At 35.2% G+C, this 21,014-nt stretch overlaps 1 protein-coding gene and 1 pseudogene across 1 annotated transcript in view; both read left to right on the plus strand.

Moving 5' to 3' along the window:
• LOC138176022 (protein piccolo-like) overlaps positions 1–21,014 on the plus strand; it is a 591,004-nt gene that overhangs the window by 492,199 nt on the left and 77,791 nt on the right. Inside the window, exons 22-23 of the mRNA XM_069106747.1 lie at positions 7,369–7,510; positions 11,870–11,937. Coding sequence (XP_068962848.1) covers positions 7,369–7,510; positions 11,870–11,937 — 210 coding nt within the window. The remainder of the gene's footprint in view (positions 1–7,368; positions 7,511–11,869; positions 11,938–21,014) is intronic.
• Positions 14,618–15,247, plus strand: LOC138175948 (ER membrane protein complex subunit 8 pseudogene; annotated as a pseudogene).

The raw sequence follows: 21,014 nt of genomic DNA on the forward strand, positions 1-21,014 counted from the left end.
AGATAGATAGATAGATAGATAGATAGATAGATAGATAGATAGATAGATAGATAAAATATCTATAGATTAGATGTAGGGACAGATATTTCAAAGAACAGAAAGTTCTTTGAACTAAAATTTCAGATGAAAGTTATATTATTCTAGAAATATCTTTTTCTGTTGTTGGTTTTTTGTGTTGTTGAGTTTTTTTGGTAGGATGGAAGGCAAGGCAATTGGGGTTAAGTGACTTGCCCAAGGTCACACAGCTAGTAAGTGTGTCAAGTGTCTGAGGTCGGATTTGAATTCAGGTCCTTCTGACTCCAGGGCCAATGCTCTATTCACTGTGCCACCTAGCTGCCCCATTCTGGACATACGTAAAGATTTAGTCTGATGCTTTCAGGGATTTTTTTTTTTTTGCAATTGATATTAAAAGTGGTGAATGGATTGTTTCAGGGAAATCAATTTAGAATTAATAATGCAATAGCCAAGTAGAAAGTATCATCATTTTAAAAAAAATTGTCACAAAAAATGTTAAGCTATGTGATGAAAAATAAGGGTTATATGTATACAAATGCTGGGGGGGGGGACCTTGATAGATTTATTAATGTCACTCTTCCAAAACAAAGAGAGAATAAAACCAGTAGAAAAAAATTTTCAATTTCCATGACAGCAATATCTACAAGTAGATCAAAAGAGATGTCTTGGAATAAACTATAAGTGCTACCATAGTGTCATCATCATTCCAAAAAATATTTGGGGAAAGTAGAAGGGGATAAGCACTTATATGACACCTACATGTGACAGACACTGTGATAATCACTTTATAAAAACTATCTCATTGAATCCTCACAACCACCCTATAGGGTAGGTACTGTTACTATCTCCATTTTACAATTGAAGAAATCACGGTATACAGATGTGAAGGGATTTACCCAGAGCTACACAGCTAAGTAAGTACCTGAGGTGGAATTTGAACTCAGGTTTTCCTGACTAGAGGGCCAGCATTCTACTGCACCACCTAGTTACTTATCTGGACAGTAACTTTCAGCCCAGAATCTATTGACTACAATCTGTCTACACAGCATCCATCATAAGCAGAGCTCTGATTCATCTATTTTTTTCTGAACTTAATAGAAACAACAGTTGATCAGTCTGACCAAAAATTACAGTTGTACAGTTTGAGATCATGTATATAATCACAGTGATAGGTGATAGCATTATTTTACATTGACACACAGGAGAGGACAAGAGTTAACAAATAAAAAAAATATTCAATGAAAAGATACAAAATAAGTGAAGTTAGCCAATATAAAGTGATAAAATGATATCTAACCACTGAGACTTTGAAGAAAATTAAGCCAAAGCAGGAGAAGTTAAAATAAGTAATAAAATTAAATTGACAGTAAATAAGATCACTTTAACCAAAAGGTCCTCTTAACAATAGAGTGGGTGGAGGAGTGGTTCACATGGGACACAGGGACCATATCTTTTGTGAGTTTATTTGTTTGTGTTATTAAACTGATTGTTTTCTGCTTCTAGTTAATTCCTGGTAGAAAAATGGGGATTTACTGATAAAGAAGGTATGTCATAAAATAAAATCCATGTGAATGGCATGAGCCCAAGAATAAAATAATCCAGTTTTTCAGTAGCAAAATAATTTCCCACACGTTAATGGCCTATATCTCATTGGAAGAATGAGCAGAGCTCAAGAGTCTTGAGAAGAATTGAAAATTATAGTTGATTTCCTGTTGGAATAATTTTTTTCCCTCTAAAATGGAGAGAGAGAAAGGAGGAGAGAGAAGAAGAGGGAAATGGAGAAAGGGGGACAGAGGAAAAGAGGGAGACAGAGAAGGGAGGGAAGAAGGGAGAGAGGGCAGAAGAAAGGGAAAGGAGGGAGGAGAGAGGAAGAGAAACACAAACTAGTGACATCAAGATGTCAAGTCAGCACTACTCTTATTATCTGTAACAGCACCATCTGGTGGCTCCTTGGGAATATTATAATCCTTTTTTTTTTTAACAAAAAGATGCAATTGAAAGGCTTTTAATGACCTATTGACTCTACAATTAAAAATTTAGACTATTGACCATGACTGCTACTAATAAAAATTTAAATGTTTTCATCTTCATATGGTTTCATTTTCACATCAAGAAAAAAATTAATATAACTGATTTAGAAAATCTGTAAGTCTTAATTTGAATCTTATGATAAACTGCATATAATTTATTTGAAGTACAATGATTACATATTTGTATATTTTTACTTGTCTTATTAATATGTAAACATAAATACACCTTTTAATGGAATAATTTCTCCACTTTAGGTAATCATTTACTAAAATAATTTTTTAAAAATAGTCAACCTTTTTCTCCCCCTTTTGGCCACAAAAAAAAGTAGGGACTCTAAAAGATATTTCTTTGATAAAGAGGTTTGTTGTAATCATAAAAAGTTGAACTTTGAAATATTTCAAATGTGAAAACAACATACATAGGATAATTAAATTATAGAATCATCAAAGTCGATCTGGAAGAAACCTTAGAGGACAGTGTGATTGACTCTGAATCACTTAGAAATAACAATATTTCATTTTACAATAAGTAAAATGGCACATTAAGCTATCTCGTGATCTCAGAGCTAAGAGGCTGTGTCTATGCAACATTGTCAATTCAGTTAATTGAGTCAAATGGGGCTATTTTCCATTGTGTAAATAAGAAACTATAGTTCTTAATAAATTGTGTTTGAAATAAATATCTTGTTGAAATATCTGATTATGTTGAATTCTGAAAGTATCAGTCCCAAAGGATGATTTTAATTTCCCTTATATGAATGCAAGAAAAAGTGAATTAAAATTATAAGCTTATTCTTCCTTTTGATAAAGAGATTGAGATTATATCTATTCAATTAAAATGAGAATAAAAGGTCAAAATTTCAACTCAACCCTGATTTTTCTCTTGACACAAAATAAATACATCACTGAATTTTAACTGAACTAATTGAATTAAATGGATATTTTGGCACTCTGTAAATGGTGCCAAAGCTCCAAGAGAGTGAATAGAGCCTGAAATAAAAGTAGCTACAGCAAATATTAGCGCTATATGCATTAAATGATTTCTGTAACACAAGAACTATTTCGAACTAGAGCTGCTGAATTGTCAGGAAATGAAACAAGTTTGGAACAATGATAACATTTACCTCAATGCCTAATTTACACTCCTTTGGGCTTCTTTTAATTTTATTTTCAAAGTCTATTGAGAAAAGCTTCAAGATCAGACTGCATGTACATAACAGACACTTCCATAAGAAAATAACCTCCACCAAATCAGATATCTCTTTCTAGATGATACCTAATATTTATATATTCAGATAAATCTAAGTGATTGATATTTGGGGTTTTCATGGTTTCAATCAACATTTTATTGAGCAACATCCTGTTTTAGTAACTTTGTGCTGAATGCTTTGGGAATTATAAACAAAATAGATACCTTCACTTCCTACTATATGTTTACAGTGCTACAATTCATTATTTGGAGAGTTCAGCACATTAGAAGGAAAAAAAACATCTGTCATATTATGCAAGTGCAGAATATTTTACACTTGATATATATAACTATGAACTCCTGGACAGTCCAGAGACTTGTTTTAATTGAATCACTAATATGTATTTATACACACACACACAGACACAAACACATATACATATGGACATTATTATATGTATGCAAGTCACTATAATATATACCTATATGTGTATAATATATAGATAAATATGCACATGCATGTGTATACTTACCTTCAAAATGCTAAGTTAGTTCTCATAGGGTATTTAAGTTTAGATTTAGACATTATTAAGCTGTGCCTACACAAAAGACTAAGTATACCTACATATCTGATTGTCAAATATTTCTATAAAATTTTAAGAAATTATTCAGGTATTCTTAAATATCTCAATATGTTTCATTAAAGTTCTCAAAACATTTGTATTTCTGACTGAATTTTCCATTTTTCCTCAATATGCTTTTATACTATAGAGATATAGCACAAGTAAAAATGAATAATAGTTTAGATTTTTTTTTCTTCTAGAAACTGTCTAAATACTGGTCTATTCATACTCAGTTTACATACAAATAGATCGATGGACATTAAAGTAAAAAACTCAATTAATTATATAAATGCTGTACTAACACAATGCCAATACGCAGGATCTTTAGTGTTGTCTATTGAAAACATGCAGAAACCAGTTGTTTAAAGCCCTTTTCATATGAATATACCTGAGAATTTTTGTATACATTCTGAAGTCTACTTGTCTGAAGTACCATTCTATGGTTTTACTTTTGAAGGATAGGCTACAGATGTTTAAATTTTTTAACTTCTTTAATTCCATTTTTTATATTTTCTTTTTAAATTATTTTAAAATATTTACAACACTTCATCAGACTTTCCAAATGACATTTCATTCAAGAGAAGAAGGCAAAATAGAAAACTGTACTCCACTGATTTATTTCGTGTTGTTCTTTGTTTCCCTTTGTTATTACATTGTTTCATGATGTGCCATATTTCTTGCTTTAAAAAGAAATGCATTTATCTCGAACCCAGAGTTAGCAAAATCAGTAAAGTAAAAATTTTGCCAAATGTGAAGTTTAAGATATAAATCCTGTGATATTGTTTGACATATTGTGCAGCTTATATCAAAATGGGGGAGAATTAGTCTCTCAATAAGGCACAATTTAAATAAGCGAATTAAAAATATTCTAACAGCAACGGAATATGGAATGGAGCGATGGAACTACTTGGTTAAGTCTTCTATGTCACTGTTACTTTACTGTTGATGAAACTAAAGTTGGATCTACATGATAAAAAAGCAACCCATCACAAAATAAAAAATCTAGTTAATAACTAGTTTAGCATAGAAATGTTAAACTGGTTTGACTGATAATTTTCATTGAATTGTCTCGATTTGCATTTCTAGTTGTAAACACAGTTTTACAGTATTTTACATTTGTATGTATACATATATGTTCTCCCATTTAAAAAAATCTTTCTCTTTTAAAATTAGCTAAATAATCCATTTCTGTAGCTATTGTCTCTTTAAAATACTGGAGGAAATGAAAACTTTTACTTTATTTATATTATACTTTATATATCATACCAAGACCAAATATATCCATAAGGAAAAAAAATAGACTGAGTTTCCAAAAATCTAACAACTACTTAATTGTTGCTTGTAAACAATGTATTTCAAATAGGCAATCTTCATCTTATAAGTATCTGAAAGCTAGAATTTATAGCTATAGCACTTTAAGGACTGCAAAGCACTTTATGTATATTATCTTACATTATGTATGTACTCTGTCCACATTGTTACCTATGTACAATATAAACTGCCCTTGCCCTAACTTCCTAAATTCCAATGACCCTTACTCTTCATACTTAGCCATCTTTAAATGAAGCCCAAAAAGCACTCATGAAAAAGGAAGGATTTTTCTTAAAAGAATCTTTAAAATATAGCATGAAGGAAAAGGAAGGTAAAACTAAAAGGAGGTAAGAAAAGCTAATCCTGGGAAAGGCCTCCAAGTTTGTGCCAGCTCTCCATGGTAGTAGCCTGAGGAGTGATAAGACTGAGAACTAGAATGGACCAGAATGCTTACTTACTCAAATTTCGTCATTTTGTGAGAGGAAACTGAGTATTGAACATGTAATGTGACTTGCACAAGAATTCACATCCTCTTATGTCAATTTAGTGTGCTTCTCATTATACCAAAGGCCCACCATCCCCCCAAAAAATATTTTTTCCACAAATTCTGTATGTTTTATTTATTTTCACTAAATAGCTTGAAATTCCGCCAAAATAGGAATTCAAAAAATACAAATACAGTAGAGTTAAAGTTATACCTCCCCCATTTAACTATTTGTATGATTTATAGTTTGAGAGTCAAAGTGGCCCTTAAACAGAGGACTGAGAACAGAGTCAGAATGACCTGGGTGCAAGTCCTGCAGCTAACAAATCTAATCAATAAAATAAAAAACAAAACCTTTAAATTCCCAGTGCCCCATGGCAACTCTTTCAGACTGTAAATTACATAGGAGGTGCCAGTCTGGATCAATGGAAGAGAACTCCCCAATGGGAATGAAATAGGCTAATTAGATTGCTTTGTTCCTAACACCTGACTAGGGCAACATAAGGGTACTAGGGCAATGAGGCCTTCTAGAAAGGTAGCAACTGGTAGGAGAATAACCCAGAAAAGGAGATGAAATGGGAGCAAAAGAAGCTTTTTATCTGTTATCAAAAAAACTTGCCTAGGGATATCTCTTAGCCCAGGCAAAGGGAATGATTGCTATTCTCCATCTTTTGCTATTTGGCCCTTTAATCCCAATCTTGGAACTAAGGCTTTTTTAATCAGCAATTCAACTATACTAAAGCTGAAATTGACATTTGTGGAATAACTGGGGAATGTATTCACCATCTTAAATGTGGTTTCACAGAAAAATGGATTCAGCGTGCTAAATTGGTTTGCAAATTTGGGGGACACAACATCAAGGACTTCCCATACAAGACAAAGGGATTTCTGCATATGAAAATTTCTAAAGTCTATCTAAATGACCAGATTATGTTCAATCAATTTGGACATGTCGAGAAATTGCTATATTTTGTCATTCTCTGTTAAAAAATAAAAATATCTCATTGTTGTTTGTTACGATGGAGTTGTTAAAACATTAACAGTTGTTTGTGTTCTTGTTGTCCCCATTTCTGTTCACGAGTGGTTTTTGAAATGTTTTCTCTGTGAAGAAGTAAAACATAATTATTTGTCCTCTAAGTTATCACAACCATGGATTATCAAAGAAAACTTAAGTCAAAAGTGAAGGCAAGATGCAGACAGTCTGGTCTTAGAGATAAAATCAAAGGATAACTAAGGACTTCTCAAGCATAGTGTTTTGGGGGTGGCTAGGTGGCTCAATGAAAAGAGCACTGGACCTGGAGTCAGGAGGACCTGAGTTCAAATTTGGCCTCAGACACTTAAAACTAGCTGCGTGACATTGGACAAGTCACTTAACCCCAATTGCCCTGCCTTCCTCCTCCAAAAAGCAAAACAAACAAACAAAAAAAAAAGAATAGCATTTTGGCTGACCCCTGCCCATCCACCAAACCTACTCCATAAGACATGGATAACATATTAATTTGCTATAGAACTTTATTAATCAGAAATTTAATATGATCAACAGGTAAAAAAATCTGAATTTGTATTATTTCCAATATATATATAATGCTCATAGATATTTTAAAGTTTATATTGAATATAATGTTAAATGTAATCACGTTATTTTATGCACTTGCAACCTTTTCATATTAAAGATTTTTAAGGTTTTTGCTAACCTGTTGTTCCCACCCTATACAGCAAGACCTACTAATCACCGACCTGCTGAAAGTTCTGTCTCTACGGGCTCATCTGCCAGCAGCTTTGGCAGTGGATATAGTGTGGACAGTGAAGGAAGTAGCAGCACTGCAGGGGAGACTAATCTATTTCCCATTCCAAGAGTGTAAGTTTTTTTTTCCCCCTTCCCCTTTGTCATATTTAGCAGTGAGCCAAAAAGCAGCATTCTTTAGTGTGTCATTCATTGTCATTAGGCTTCCTCAAGATAAAAGAGCAATGGACAAAGGGGAAAAATTAAATAAAGTTTAAAGACTAATTGCCCATTCTCAGCAAATGCTTAGGAAGCCTGATGCCATTTGGATTGTTTCTATAAATATGAAAGGACTGGATTGTGACAAAGGAATCTGATTATTATTTATATATATGATTGTTTATTCATATATTATTAATATACATTAAAGATGTATATGTCTTAGTCACCAGTTTTATTTATCCAGAAGATTTTTGTTTGTTAAATAGGAAAACCATAGGAATAATCAGACTAGCTACAATACAGTTAAATTCAGAGCAAATATTTTTATATGTTTTAGTCTTATAATAAGATCATAGATTTTAAGTAAGAATATATCAGAGATTTAAATCTGATATAGACCTTTGAGGCCACTGAGTCTAATTCCCTCTTTTCACATGAGGAAATTGAGGTACTGAGAGGTTCAGTGACTTGCCCAGGTTCACATAGCTAGTAAGCATTGGTGGCAGGATTTGTACCTTGATCTTTTTTAATTCAAGTTCATTGTGATCAACTTCCTTATTTTAAACTTGGTAAAATTAAAGCTCAGAGGAGTGGGCCATGATGGGAATGTTGGTTCTCTAAGAACAAGTCCCATCACAGCTCTTCTTTTCCACTGTGTCATCAGTGACTCGGTACAATCAAAAGTAGAGTTGAAGAATATTTAGAAAAACTGGCATTGGTCTAGTTGGCAGATATTTTTGAAATTGCTGCTACCCAAATTTAAAATAATTAACACATTGTGATACTCCTTTACACTTCAGAAGTAGAATTGCCTGAATATTTAAAGCTGATTTTCTTGAAAAATATCAACAAACTATGAGAATCAGGACTGAAAACTGATGAGCCCCTCTATAAAACAGGCATTCTTAACCCTATTGTTTATGTCAGGGATCCCTCTGGCAGTTGGGTGAAAGTTGTAGATCCTAGATTGAGGTTTTTCAATGCATATAACACTTAGAATATTATATATATATATATATATGTGTGTGTGTGTGTGTGTGTGTACATGTATGTGTGTACATGTATGTGTGTATATGCATCATATACATACATACATATATAATAGAAATTATTTAGAAATACAGTTATCAGAAAACTTTAAAGTTCCCAGATCACAGATTAAGAACACTTGCTATGAAATAAAAATAGAATTGAGATACAACAAGGCATAATAAATAGATAGACATCTTCTAAGTCAAGATGATCTAAGAGTCGTAGATCAAAAGGTGGAAGGGACGTAGATCCTATCAACTACAGCTTCCTCATTTTACACATAAGTAATTGAAGCCTAGGGAGGTCGTGTCATGTCCTACATCACATAAGTTAGGGCAAAAGTCAGATTTAAGCCCAAGTCTACTGACTACTGACTTTTCACTCTACCAAGCTGTTTATACTATACTTTGTCTTTGGGACCTTGGAAAAGCCAGTCACCTTCATTTCTCATTACCTCCAGGCAACTTTCTCGGACTACAAATTACACAGTATTATCTCTGCATTGATTAAGAAACTTTTCTCCTTGGAGCTCTTTAAACAGATGACATCACAAGGGTCTGGACAACAATGGAATAAATTTAGCCTATTCCTAAAGTCCAGGCTATTTTAAGCCACTTGCACTCTTTTTCACCAGAATTCATATCATAAAGCTATTTTTAGACACATATGTAATAATTCTAATCCTCTGTGAAGAGGAACAAGCATTTAGATAATAGATCTGGACAATAAAATTGATGGGAGATAATCATTAAGAAAGAGATTGATGATATGAACGTGAAACCACACAGCCATATGCTGCAGACCAAGTATATTTTGCCCTAAATCTTTTTTCCCCCCCTCCTTCTATCAGTAACCAAATGCAAAAGTTTGAATCATAGCATAAGTAAATTTACTGGGGAGGAAGATGAAAGGCAAATCACAGCAAAGAGTATAATATGGAGACCAGAGACCAGGATTCACTAGGGTGCATTCCTCCTGGTCCTTAGGTAAATGGATCACTCTATGCTGTGGACAAGAGCTCCCCCTAGCTCTTCTGATTTGGAAGTCCAAGCTCTTCACCCTTCTGCTCCTTTTGAAAGTCCTGTGGTTTTGTGGTCTGGTAGTTGTGGTTGTGTGTGTGTGTGTGTGTGTATGTGTGTGTTGTGTGGCCACACTGGGCAAATCTGTGTAGACAAACATATAATTTTATGGACAATTCAGTGTACTTGAGACAAAAAAACATTAAAAATCAAAAATCTACTTTTTCCTTATTTTGGGTTTTTTTCCACTTCTTCTGCTTGAACTCTTGATTATTATTTCATCTCTCCATCTCTCTTGCTGTAGCTGGATACATTTTGCTAGAAATTATTTCTGAGAAGAACTTAATCACACTAGCTCTTTGACTTAGTGAGTTCAGTTTGACCTAGCCGAATACCCAGGAAAAAATATTTCTTGGGGCTGCCCTGACCAGTTTCTGAATGAAGTCTAAGAATTTGCTTTGGTTTTGCTGTTTTTATAACCAATATAAATGTTTTCCTTGGTAATCCTATGCATTTTATTTTACACATTTGAAGCCATTATTTTAAGTTGGGATGGATAGCCTTTCCTCAGACTGCCAGAGGGGTCTATGACATCAGAAAGAGTTCTTAAAGTCTATAGAGGATTATTTGAATCTCTAAGGCCTTAGAATCAGAGCATTTTTGAGTCTTCTTGTATCTGTATGATAATGATCATTTTCTTAAAAGCTGTAACCTTTGATACCCATGCTTCTACTCAGCGTAAATCATGTAATATCTACCTTAATGTCCATATCTGTGAGATGAAGATGGAGCATGTGGTTCTTAAAAGTCCAGCACTTAGCAATGCTGTTTATCTCTAGTATCTAAGATCACATGGTAACTCAAAGCCTGCATTCAACATCCATCTATGTAGTACTATAGGTTATATCAAGGTAAATGATTATAAATGTACTGTAGACCTTGAAGTGATTCGTGGAGTCACCTAACCCAACCCACTTATTTTATATATGAGCAAATAGAGGCCCATAGGACTCAAATGATTTATCCAAGGTCAAACACATAGGAAGAGGTAGAGCTGGCATTTGAATCCATAGTCTTTGATTCCATATCCAAAACTCTCCAACATCACACTTTGTTCTGGGAACCTTTTTTGATTTTGACTTCTACATGTCATCATAGCCCCTAGAACACTCCATATAGTATGTACTCAATAAATGTGTGTGAATGGATCAACATGGAAGGATGAGGCAAGACAGTTTAAAAACAAGAATTAAAAAATGAGAATTCAGGAAAATAATCTTTACTTTGTGACTTTGGACAATTGCTTCACTTCTCAGTTCCTGAATTTGTTCATTTGTAACCTCAATTTACTAATCTATAATACCAAAGGTTAAACTAAATCTCCTTTCAACTCTAAAATCATATAAGAACTATACATTTTCTGTGCTTAGTTGTCTATGGAATAATACAACAATTCACTGTGATTATAAAAATTATCTAGCTGGCACAGTAGATAAAGCACAAAGCCTAGAGTCAGGAAGACCTGAATGCAAATGTGACTTCAGACACTTACTGGCTGTGTGACCCTGGACACTTAACCCTGTTTGCCTCAGTTTCCCCATCTGTAAACTGAGCTGGAGAAAGAAATGGCAAACAATTCCAGTATTTTTGCCAAGCAAAACTAGACTGTGACTTTGTGAATTCAAATTTTTGTAATTTTTTTCTTTAAATTTTGTAAAACCCGTCTCTTACCTTTTATTTCCAGAAGACAATATAATTCCCAGAGACAGAAAAACAGGAAGGGAGTTGGAAGTGAAATTCCTCTTCCTACCCCTAAATTCCTCTCACATTCACTCTTCCCAACCATCCCTATACTGCTACTCTTGGTAGAAGGAACACATGAGCAGAAAATTTTTTTTCATGTTCTATTTCTACATGAAAGAGGAAAAAAAAAACATAACTTAGAACACCTAGATTCCAGAAACTGTAAATAAATTTTTAAATATTTTGATAAGAACATGGAGTTTAAATTGGTCTTTGTGAACCACCTTGGGCCTTAGAACAACAATAGTGCTCATTGAAATTATGTATGAAAAGTTATAGAAATTAAGTATATATTTCTTATGTTTGGATCTTGTAGACAGCATATAATTTTAATTATCTGTGATTATGATTGTCTGTGTACTTTAGCATCTTCCTTTGTAAGGATTTTTTCTGATAATATATCTATGTATTTTAACAGAGGAAAGATGGGTCAGAATGGACAAGAGACGGCAAAGCAGCCAGGAGTAGGATTAGCAGATACAGAAGGTAAATTAAAATTCAGAATTATAATCTACATATATCTTAAATGTTTTATTTTAATTTTAGATATATAAGGATCATCTTGGATCCAAAGGCAAAATGATGATTCCCTAAATCTTCTTTTTTAAACCAATAAGTAAGACTTTGTAGCTTCACATAACATTTTCCATATTTCAGTAATCATTCCAACTCAGTGCCTTCTGAGAAATGGGAATTCAAGATGCCAATCCCATAACTTATCATCTTAGCACTCCCCCCCCCACACTATTTTTCCTACTTCCCCCCCTTCCATTCTAATTAGATGGTACAAGCATGGAAACCTCTTTTAAGTCAGTACTAGATCTGTGTGTAGTAGCAGCACACTTTGAAGAAAACTCTTAAAAACAGATGGGAAATCTTCTGAAAGAAGAAAGGTATTTCTAAACTGAATTCTGCCTTGAGAGAATGACGGATGAAATGCCCTTTTCTAATTTTTGTGGAAATGCAAAATTACATATTAAAAAAACATAATGTGCTCAATGATTTAAATGTTCTTACTGTTTCTCATTGTTTGTGTTTGTTTTGTTGAGTGCTTTTTTTTTAATCATTATGGGAGGATATTGTGTCCCTTATAGTCTTAACACCTATCTAATCTCACCTAAGTCTTCTCTTTATTTTGAAATAGAAATCATCATGGGAAGCTGTTTGTTATAGTATAAAGATGAAAGATTAGGAGGTAGGAGACCTGGATTATTGGTAATCTTGGCTCTGCCTTGTACCTCCTGTGTGACTTTGAACAAGTTGAAAGAGGAATAAATTATCTTTATGGTCCCTTTAAATTATACTCTAGGATGCTTCTAGATAGAAACTTATGACATCACTTCATGAAAATAATTTGCGACCAATATGACACCTTTTTTTTTTTCCAGAAGACAAACTCATGTATGATTCCCAGAATTCAGGGATGAAAGGAATCATTATGAATCCAAGTTTAGTGATAAAGAACTGAGTATTGAGGAAAATACATATTTGATTTCCTTACTTTAAAAACTTCAACTTTATAAGAAAACTATTTAAATATAAATGTTAACAGCTGTCAATGGGAAAAAATTGTTCATCCTATGGGTCTTTTCTTTCTTTCCCACACAAAAGATGTTTGTTTTTCTAGAGTAATGCAATCATAGGACATACGAAATTTTATTTAGATTTGACTCAATCTGTTGTTATTTTTTGCTTACTTATCCTGACCAGAGATTAATCTTAAATTAGTTATTGAACAGAAGGTTACAGAGGGAAGTGATAACACCAATGAGCAATAATATAATTAATTAGTGTTACATTCCTTATGGTAATACTCTTTTGCCTAGTCTATTTGTTTTGATTGGCCCTTACAATCAATCAAAAAACATTTATTAATTGGCTACTATGTATTTTACTAAGTGATAAAGATACAAATATGAAAAAGAGTTTGTGTCAACCTAGGTGCTTACCATCTAATGGGAAAAGAAAAACATAACAGCAAACTGAAAAGGAAAGTAGGAGGGAAATGGGGGGAAAGGTAGCTGAGATGGGGGCATGATAGAGTCAATTCCATATTAGTGCAACTGGATATGAAATGAAGAGATGGTTGGCCTGGGAACCATTTTAATATAGAAGTTTTATATTCATGCCTCATGCCTCCTCATCATGTATAGATGTATCTTGATAGTCTCAAAGGCTATGGCAATAAAGCAGAGCCTGCAGAAAATGGCCTGTATGTCTGTTGCCCAAGGACCAGTCTGGGCAAATGCAGATAGAATCAGTAATGGAACACTGGTCACCAATGCATGACTATTTTTTTGTTGTTGTTGTTTACAACTCACAAATATCATTAAGACATGTAGCCTGTGTCGCTGAAGAGGTTACCTACAACGAAGCAAACATTAATCTATGATAAACTGAAATAGTTATGTGGTCTTTGAAGCACCTTGGATATAGTAGGCACATTTGTTATTGATCATGACAAACCTTTTACTCTTCCATGACTGTTTCTATTCCCCACCATGTCTGTTCTGCTCTTTCTTTTTGTTCCTCAAAGCAATCTATGCCACCTCCACCTGTCTCCCTCTCATGGGAGGACCAAGAATATTGAAGCCATTCATTTGAAACTTCCTTTCTTCCTAGGTTTAAACTTTAAATTCCTCCAGCATTATCTTTCATTCTTTCCTCCTACACTCAAATCAATCTCTTGCAAAAAAAAAAAAAAGTATCCCGTTGCTAAGGCAAAACCTTCTACTTACTTGATCCCATTTCCTGCCATCTCCAGGAGTTTCTACCTCAGATGATTCCTTCTGCGTTTCTATTTTTCAATCTTTCAATCTCTCTTTATCCACTGGCTTTATTCCCTGTTATTAACTTTATTCTTTTACCGGCGCTGCTTTGCGGCAGGCCCCCTGGGGGAACCAGGCGGCTGTTCCGTCTCGAGAGAGCGGACTGCGGGTGCCTGGAGGGGGAGTCAACAGCCCGTGGTCAGGGCCAAGTCCAGCGGACAAGAGGAGGCAGCGGGGCGCCTGGGCGGGGGAGGGGCATGGGACGAGGTGCGGTGCCCACAGAATCGTCCGTTCATGCTGAGGGGCCGTAGGGCCCGAGCAGAGCGACGCCATGGGTACCGAGCCGAGCCAGGCCTGGGAGGCTGCCGTGGTAGCGGCCCTAAGGCCCCGGCCTCACCATGCCCTGAGTGAAGCTGACCACCCAGGCCTACTGCAAGATGGTGCTGCACGGGGCCAAGTACCCCCACTGTGCCATCATCGGGCTCCTGGTGGCCAAGAAGCAGAAGCTCTGCAAGGAGCAGCCGGTGCACGGGGGACCCCAACCCACACCAGACCCTCTTCCTGGACTGTGACCCACTCTTCCATGGCACCCTGGCGCTGGCCCCCATGCTGGAGGTGGCCCTCACCTTGATTGATTCATGGTGCAAAGATAATAGCTATGTGATTGCTGGTTATTATCAAGCTAATGAACGTGTTCAAGATGCCAGTCCGAAACAGGTTGCTGAGAAGGTAGTTTCCAGAATTGTGGAGAGGTCTTCAATGACACCGCACTCATCATCGCACACAAAGTTTAAAATGGAGTGCGTAGAACCCAAGATTCATATGTATGAGCATCATGAAAACATATGGCGGTGCAGAGATCCACACTATGATTATTGCGAAGACTGGCCGGAAGCCCAGAGGATCTCGGCATCTCTCTTGCACAGCAGTTCCTAGAGACCCTTGTGGATTTTGATAACCGCCTGGATGGCATCCGAAATGACCGGACAAACCAAGAGATCAATAAAGCTGTTCTACACCTATGTTAGGGAGGGTCTGTACTGACTGACTTATGGGCATTTCTACTACACTGAAGAGGAAGAAAGAAATATTTTAAAATGTAAATAGAGTAATATTCCATGCCTTGTGTGGAAAGGCAACAGTTTGAAGAAATGGCATGTGGCTCAAGAGGCAGGGCGTCTAACTGGCCGTTTTTTTTTAAAGCAAAGATCTCTAGAGGAGATACATACAGGCTGTTGAGTCTAGCTGTCCCTGTGGATTCTTTCCCAGTTGTACGTTGCTCTAACCTTCAAAATCAAAGCTATTTCTGCTTGGCCAATATTGTTCCTATTAAATGATTTTAACTAACCTTTTATAATCTTGAGAGAATACTTTTTAAAACTTATGGACTGTCTTTCAAGAAACAACGAATCTCATCCTTTAATGAAAGCTTTGGGGAGTTATATTTCTGAGTCCATACTGTAAATACAGTCCTAGGACCAGATCTGAAAATATATTATGGATACCTTGGTATCAAACCAACTACCCCAGACAATTGTTTATGCAAGTATGCATCTCTGTTAGAGCAGCTGAGTCTGTTTGGGGTTATTAGACTATACTACTTAAAGCAATATTATGTTCAAAAAAGCCACAGTGGGAAGAAAGCTGCTGTTGTCTAAGCAACATTTATAGTTGAGGGCAGAACCAAGGACTGTTTGGCAAGACCTCGGCTGGGTGCCAACGCAGTGTCACAGTCTCAATCAACCAGAAAGCTCTCAAACCCAGAAATAGAGGGAGAGAGATGGGATTGTGCTAGGATTCAGTACAGATGCAGGCTCTGCATTTTGGAAACAGGGATCATTCCTAGTTCTTGACTCACTTACATAATCATCCAAATAGTTCTAAAAGATGTCTTCAAAATAATTGCCATTGCTTTTGTCTTTAGAATAAAAACTTTCATTCATAAAGCTGAACAAGAGAATGAATATCTTTTTTTATCAGTATCTTTGATGGTTTCTAACAAAATCTTACAAAAAGGATGGGAAACTTTATAGCACCGTTGAATTTGTTGCTTTTTCTATTAATTATTTTGTACAATGTTCAGTGTACTGTACCTTTCCTCTTGCTACATTGAGAAAACTTGTGACAATTGGCTGAACTTAACAATGTTGAAAAGGGCTCACTTTATAGCATTCAGTATTTTACTCTAACCAGTAAAAATAATTTATTTAGACCATGATATTTAAGAATGTTATAGTTTTAGACCTGGAGAGGACCTTAGGGATCTGTTAGTCCAAACCTTCATTTTTGTAGATGAGGAAACTGAGGCCCAGGAAGGTTAAGCTACTTGCCAAAGGTCATATGAGTAGTAAGTGGCAAATCCAGCTCCTTTGAACTCAAATCCAGTGGTCTTTCCTTGTGCCATGCTTTTGCAGATGATAATTCCCCTTTTCTCTTCTCTTTCCTAGCTTCCTTCTCATAGCTTTTTCATTGCACAAATAATATTTTTCTATACAGTGCACTGTAGTTACAAAGCCTTCTGCATGCATCATCATCTTTGAGACTCACAACTACCTATGAGGTCAGCTGAGCAGTTGGCATGACCCTCAGTTTATAAATGAATAAACAGGCTCTTGAAGATGTTGAATGATTTATTTATCCATGTTCACACAAAGTTAGCAAAACTGGGACTCAAACCTGATTTCTTGACTCCTTGTCCAGTGTTTTTTCCATTACACCATGCTACCTCTGTAAAGCCATGAAATAAACATATTTCATGTGGGGAACAAATACAAAATTTCTGGACACAAATAAAGGAAAGTTATTTCAGTGAACTTAATATTTGTGCTTCCTTGCCCTTGGATGCCAAGAATACCACAAGTGGGATATTATATCAGATGACTCTGTTCCTAATGGAATTGTTTGTTTCAAAAAAGGAAAAAAATAATCACCATGTAAAATTTGTTTTGGGGACGGACTAGAATAGCAGTGTGCTACAGGTTAAGGTTAAATGAATTGACAGACCTGTCTGTTTTGACCATTTTTTTTTTACAGAAGACTTCTTTGAAGGCATTTACACAAAAGCTAATGTGATAAGTATTTTAATCTTTTTTTTTCCACAAGGGCCAATGTTAAAAGATAAATAGAAAAGAGATAAATTACAAATACATAAAGAAGCAAAAACAGTAAAAGATTTGACTTTTATGTTTATGATTGCCCTACAAAGTTAGAAAAAGTAAACGCTAAAGAGTTGGAAAGTTTATAGTAATACCACTACTCCTCCTCTTGGAACAGGAAAAAAATTGCTTTATAGCAATTAGGAGTGTCCAAGAATGTAATAAGTATCTACAAGGTATTGTCACTATAGTTGTTCAATCAGAGAGCAATTGATCATGATAAAAATAGTGTAGAGAGGATCCTGGAAGGGAGAAATGGTAGTGGATAAAGAGATAGGTGTGGCCTAAGGGAGAGAGCTCCAGGTTGGGATTCCAGAGGCCCAAGACTTCTCATAACCAACTTTGTGATCCAGGGCAAGACCCTTCTGATATTCTGGCCTCGGTTTTGCACATCTGTCAAATAGCAATCCTTGGACTAGATGGCATGAGGTCTCTTCCATCTCTACCACTCTTATTTTGTGAGGCCTCTGAGATCCCTTCCAACCCAGATCCTGTGATTTTCCTAACAAGTAACTAACATTGGTTCTGTTCAGAATAGAGCTCTGCATATCTACAGTCAGAAAGTCTGCTTGTTTTATTCTCTGAAAAATTATTTCTACTTATTTTGTCTTTCTTTTAATGCTGCCTACTCTACTTCCTTTTGCATAATTAACTTTGATTTTATTTATAGCTTACTTTTCAAATAGATTTATAGTATTGTGAAAAACTATCTCCAAATGCAATTTCTAAATTTTCTAGACTTTTTTTCATTGCTCTTTAAAAAGCAATTTAATTTGCTTTTAAAAATAACGATCCCTCTTATTTAAGCTCCTGAAGTCACAATTTCTTATGGCATTAGAACTGTTACCATGGTGGCTTTTTGTGACATGGTGTAAAGAAAATGAGAAAAATGACAAAAATCACATGGATCCATGGGTAGAAGAGCAGATCATCAGATGTTACTCTAAAAAGGAAATAGGAAAGGAAGTTGGCTTTAAAACTAGGTTTCCAGTTTACTAATTGACATTTCTTGAGGCTCTCTATCAGATCTTACTCCCTTTTAAGCACTGCAATACATTTCAATAAAAACAAACTGGCAGAAAATGCTGCATATGTTACTCTTGCCAAAAACAAAACAAAAAAAAAACTTTATTCCCTGCTATTACACATGCCTAGATCTCACCCATTCTGATAGGTAGATGTATAAATAGATATAAAGATAGACAGACAAATAGACTTTCATTATCCGAGTTTCATCTAATACATCTCCTTATTTTCACAACCAACCTCATCAAAAAAAATGGTCATAATACTGCCTCCATTTCCTCATCTTCCATTAACTGCTTACTATCTTGCAATTTGGCTTTTGACAAAATTGAGTGAAATAATGCTCTTTAAGATTATTTATGATCTTGTATCGCTAAATCTAATGTTTTTCCCCCTCACGTATTAGCCTTTTTGCAGCATTTAATAATTTTGACCAACCCCTTCTCCAAAATACCCTTTTTTGTTTGGGTTTTCATGACATTCTTCTCTCCTTACTCTTCTCCTGCCTGTACTTTCTCAGACCCTTTTACTAAGTCATCATCTATGTTCTGCCTGTTTATCTGAAAATACACTGGGGCTCTTTTTCCCCTCTACATTTTCCTTTTGGATTCTCATTAACTTCCATGAGTTCAATTGTTGTCTCTTTGCAGATGATTCCCAAATACATATTTCCAGCACTCAGCCTTTTCCTGAACTGCAGTCTTACTTCACCAACTACCTGCTGGATATCTCTGTCCCATGAGTATCTCAAACATAACATTTCCAAACCAAAACTCATTATCTCTCTACCAGCACTCCATCCCAATCAAAACCTGCCACTCTTCTTAATTTCCATATTTCTGTAGGGGTACTATCATGCTTCCAAAAACCCAGCTTCGTGACATGGGAGTCATCCTTATTTTGTTCACTCTCTCTTGTTTACTCCCTCCTTCAATATCCAATCTGCTGCCAATTCTTTTTTGATTCTCCCTTCACAACATCTCTCCTGCCTAAACTTTCCTAATCCCTTCTTTTCACTCCCATGGCCACCTTCCAGAGTTCAGTCTCTTTCACTTCATCTAGGCTATGTTTCTTAATTTCTTAGTTCATCATCCTGCATCTCATCTATCCCCTCATCTTTCCTCCACACAGAAACCATATTAATATTCCTAAAGCCCAGGTGTGATTATTATCATTCCCTAATTTGATAAGTTTCAATAAATTCCTATTGATTCTAGAATAAAATAAAACTTTTGTGGCATTTTAAAACTTTAACAATCTGGCTTCGATACAATTTCAAAAATGATTTCTCATTACTTGTCCTCATACACTATATGTCCCAGGCAAATTAGTCTAGTTACTATCATGTATACATATAATTACTTCTTTCATGCCTTTGCACAGGCTGTCTCTTCCTCTCCTAGAGTGTTCTCCATTCTCCCCTTCACCTCTTAGAATCCCTAATTCTTTACAATTCATATACTATCTCCTACATGAGAATTTTCCTGATCCCCTCAGTGGTTAATGGTAGCTCTACTTCCAAAATTCCTTTGCATACATATGCATTTAAATTCCTCAATGGCAAGGATTTTATCTTTATATCCCCAATGCCAGTTAGTACAGAGATTAGTAAATAGTTGGCACTTAATAAATGCTTATTGAAATGAATCAAACTATAAACATTCATTGAACTGGTAAACTGAAGTGAAATCAAATGATCATTTATGTATCTATGTGTAGTTGAACAATCCCTCATTATGTATAAATATATTATATGCATCCATATGGTTATGTAAGTTACCAGACATATTAATCATTAAACAATATAGTTTAATTTATAAGGTATGTATTAATGGGGAATATATAGAGAAGGTTGATTGACTAGCAATAATTTTACTTGAGCAAGATGAAATGCATGGCAAAATGGCATGAATAGGAACTTAGTGAAATATTAAGTGATAATAAATTTCATTCTCATGATAAAGGATTAAAACTGAGAAAATGATTTGGACCATATTGGTCAAGGAAAAACTTTACCTAAAATAGTTTGACAATTGAGGTAATCTGTCTTTAGTTCTGGTGGAGTAAAACTACGTTTCATTATTTCAAGAGATTTGCCTCCATTCTTCCCTTGATTGTTAGCTGTTTCTAAAGTAAAACAAAAACAACCACCACTCTCCAGGTGATGGGGTGGGGATAGGAAGTGAGTGGGAATGAGAGCAGGTCAGAAAATAACCAGCTTCTGAGTGAATTTTTTCACTTTTCAACTAATGATGGCATCCTACAGACTTGAAGAACAGTAAAAAAAAAAATCTCTATTCAAGAAAGAAGTAGAAGAAAGAAGTCTTTTGTTAAATTCCAGGAGGAATTGGCATATAAAGATGCCAATCTAAAATGACCTTCCCTCTAACCAAATGTATACTTATGGACTGAAACTAGAAAACTATAACATGGTTTGTTCTCTGATCCAGCAGAGACCCAGGCAGTATTTCACAAGAAATATTTCACAAGGTTGAATGTTATGATGACCATGATCTTCAATATTTCGGATTTTTCTTCAAGACTAACCAAGCACATCCTTGTTCTATCTATTTATTAGGATGTGAGCCAGGCTATTTATTATAGCTTATGATAG

The sequence above is a fragment of the Petaurus breviceps genome, unplaced genomic scaffold, assembly GCF_028583685.1.
Source record: "Petaurus breviceps papuanus isolate PSGF00001 unplaced genomic scaffold, PetGlider_PUasm1.0 80, whole genome shotgun sequence".
Taxonomy (NCBI): Eukaryota; Metazoa; Chordata; class Mammalia; order Diprotodontia; family Petauridae; genus Petaurus; species Petaurus breviceps.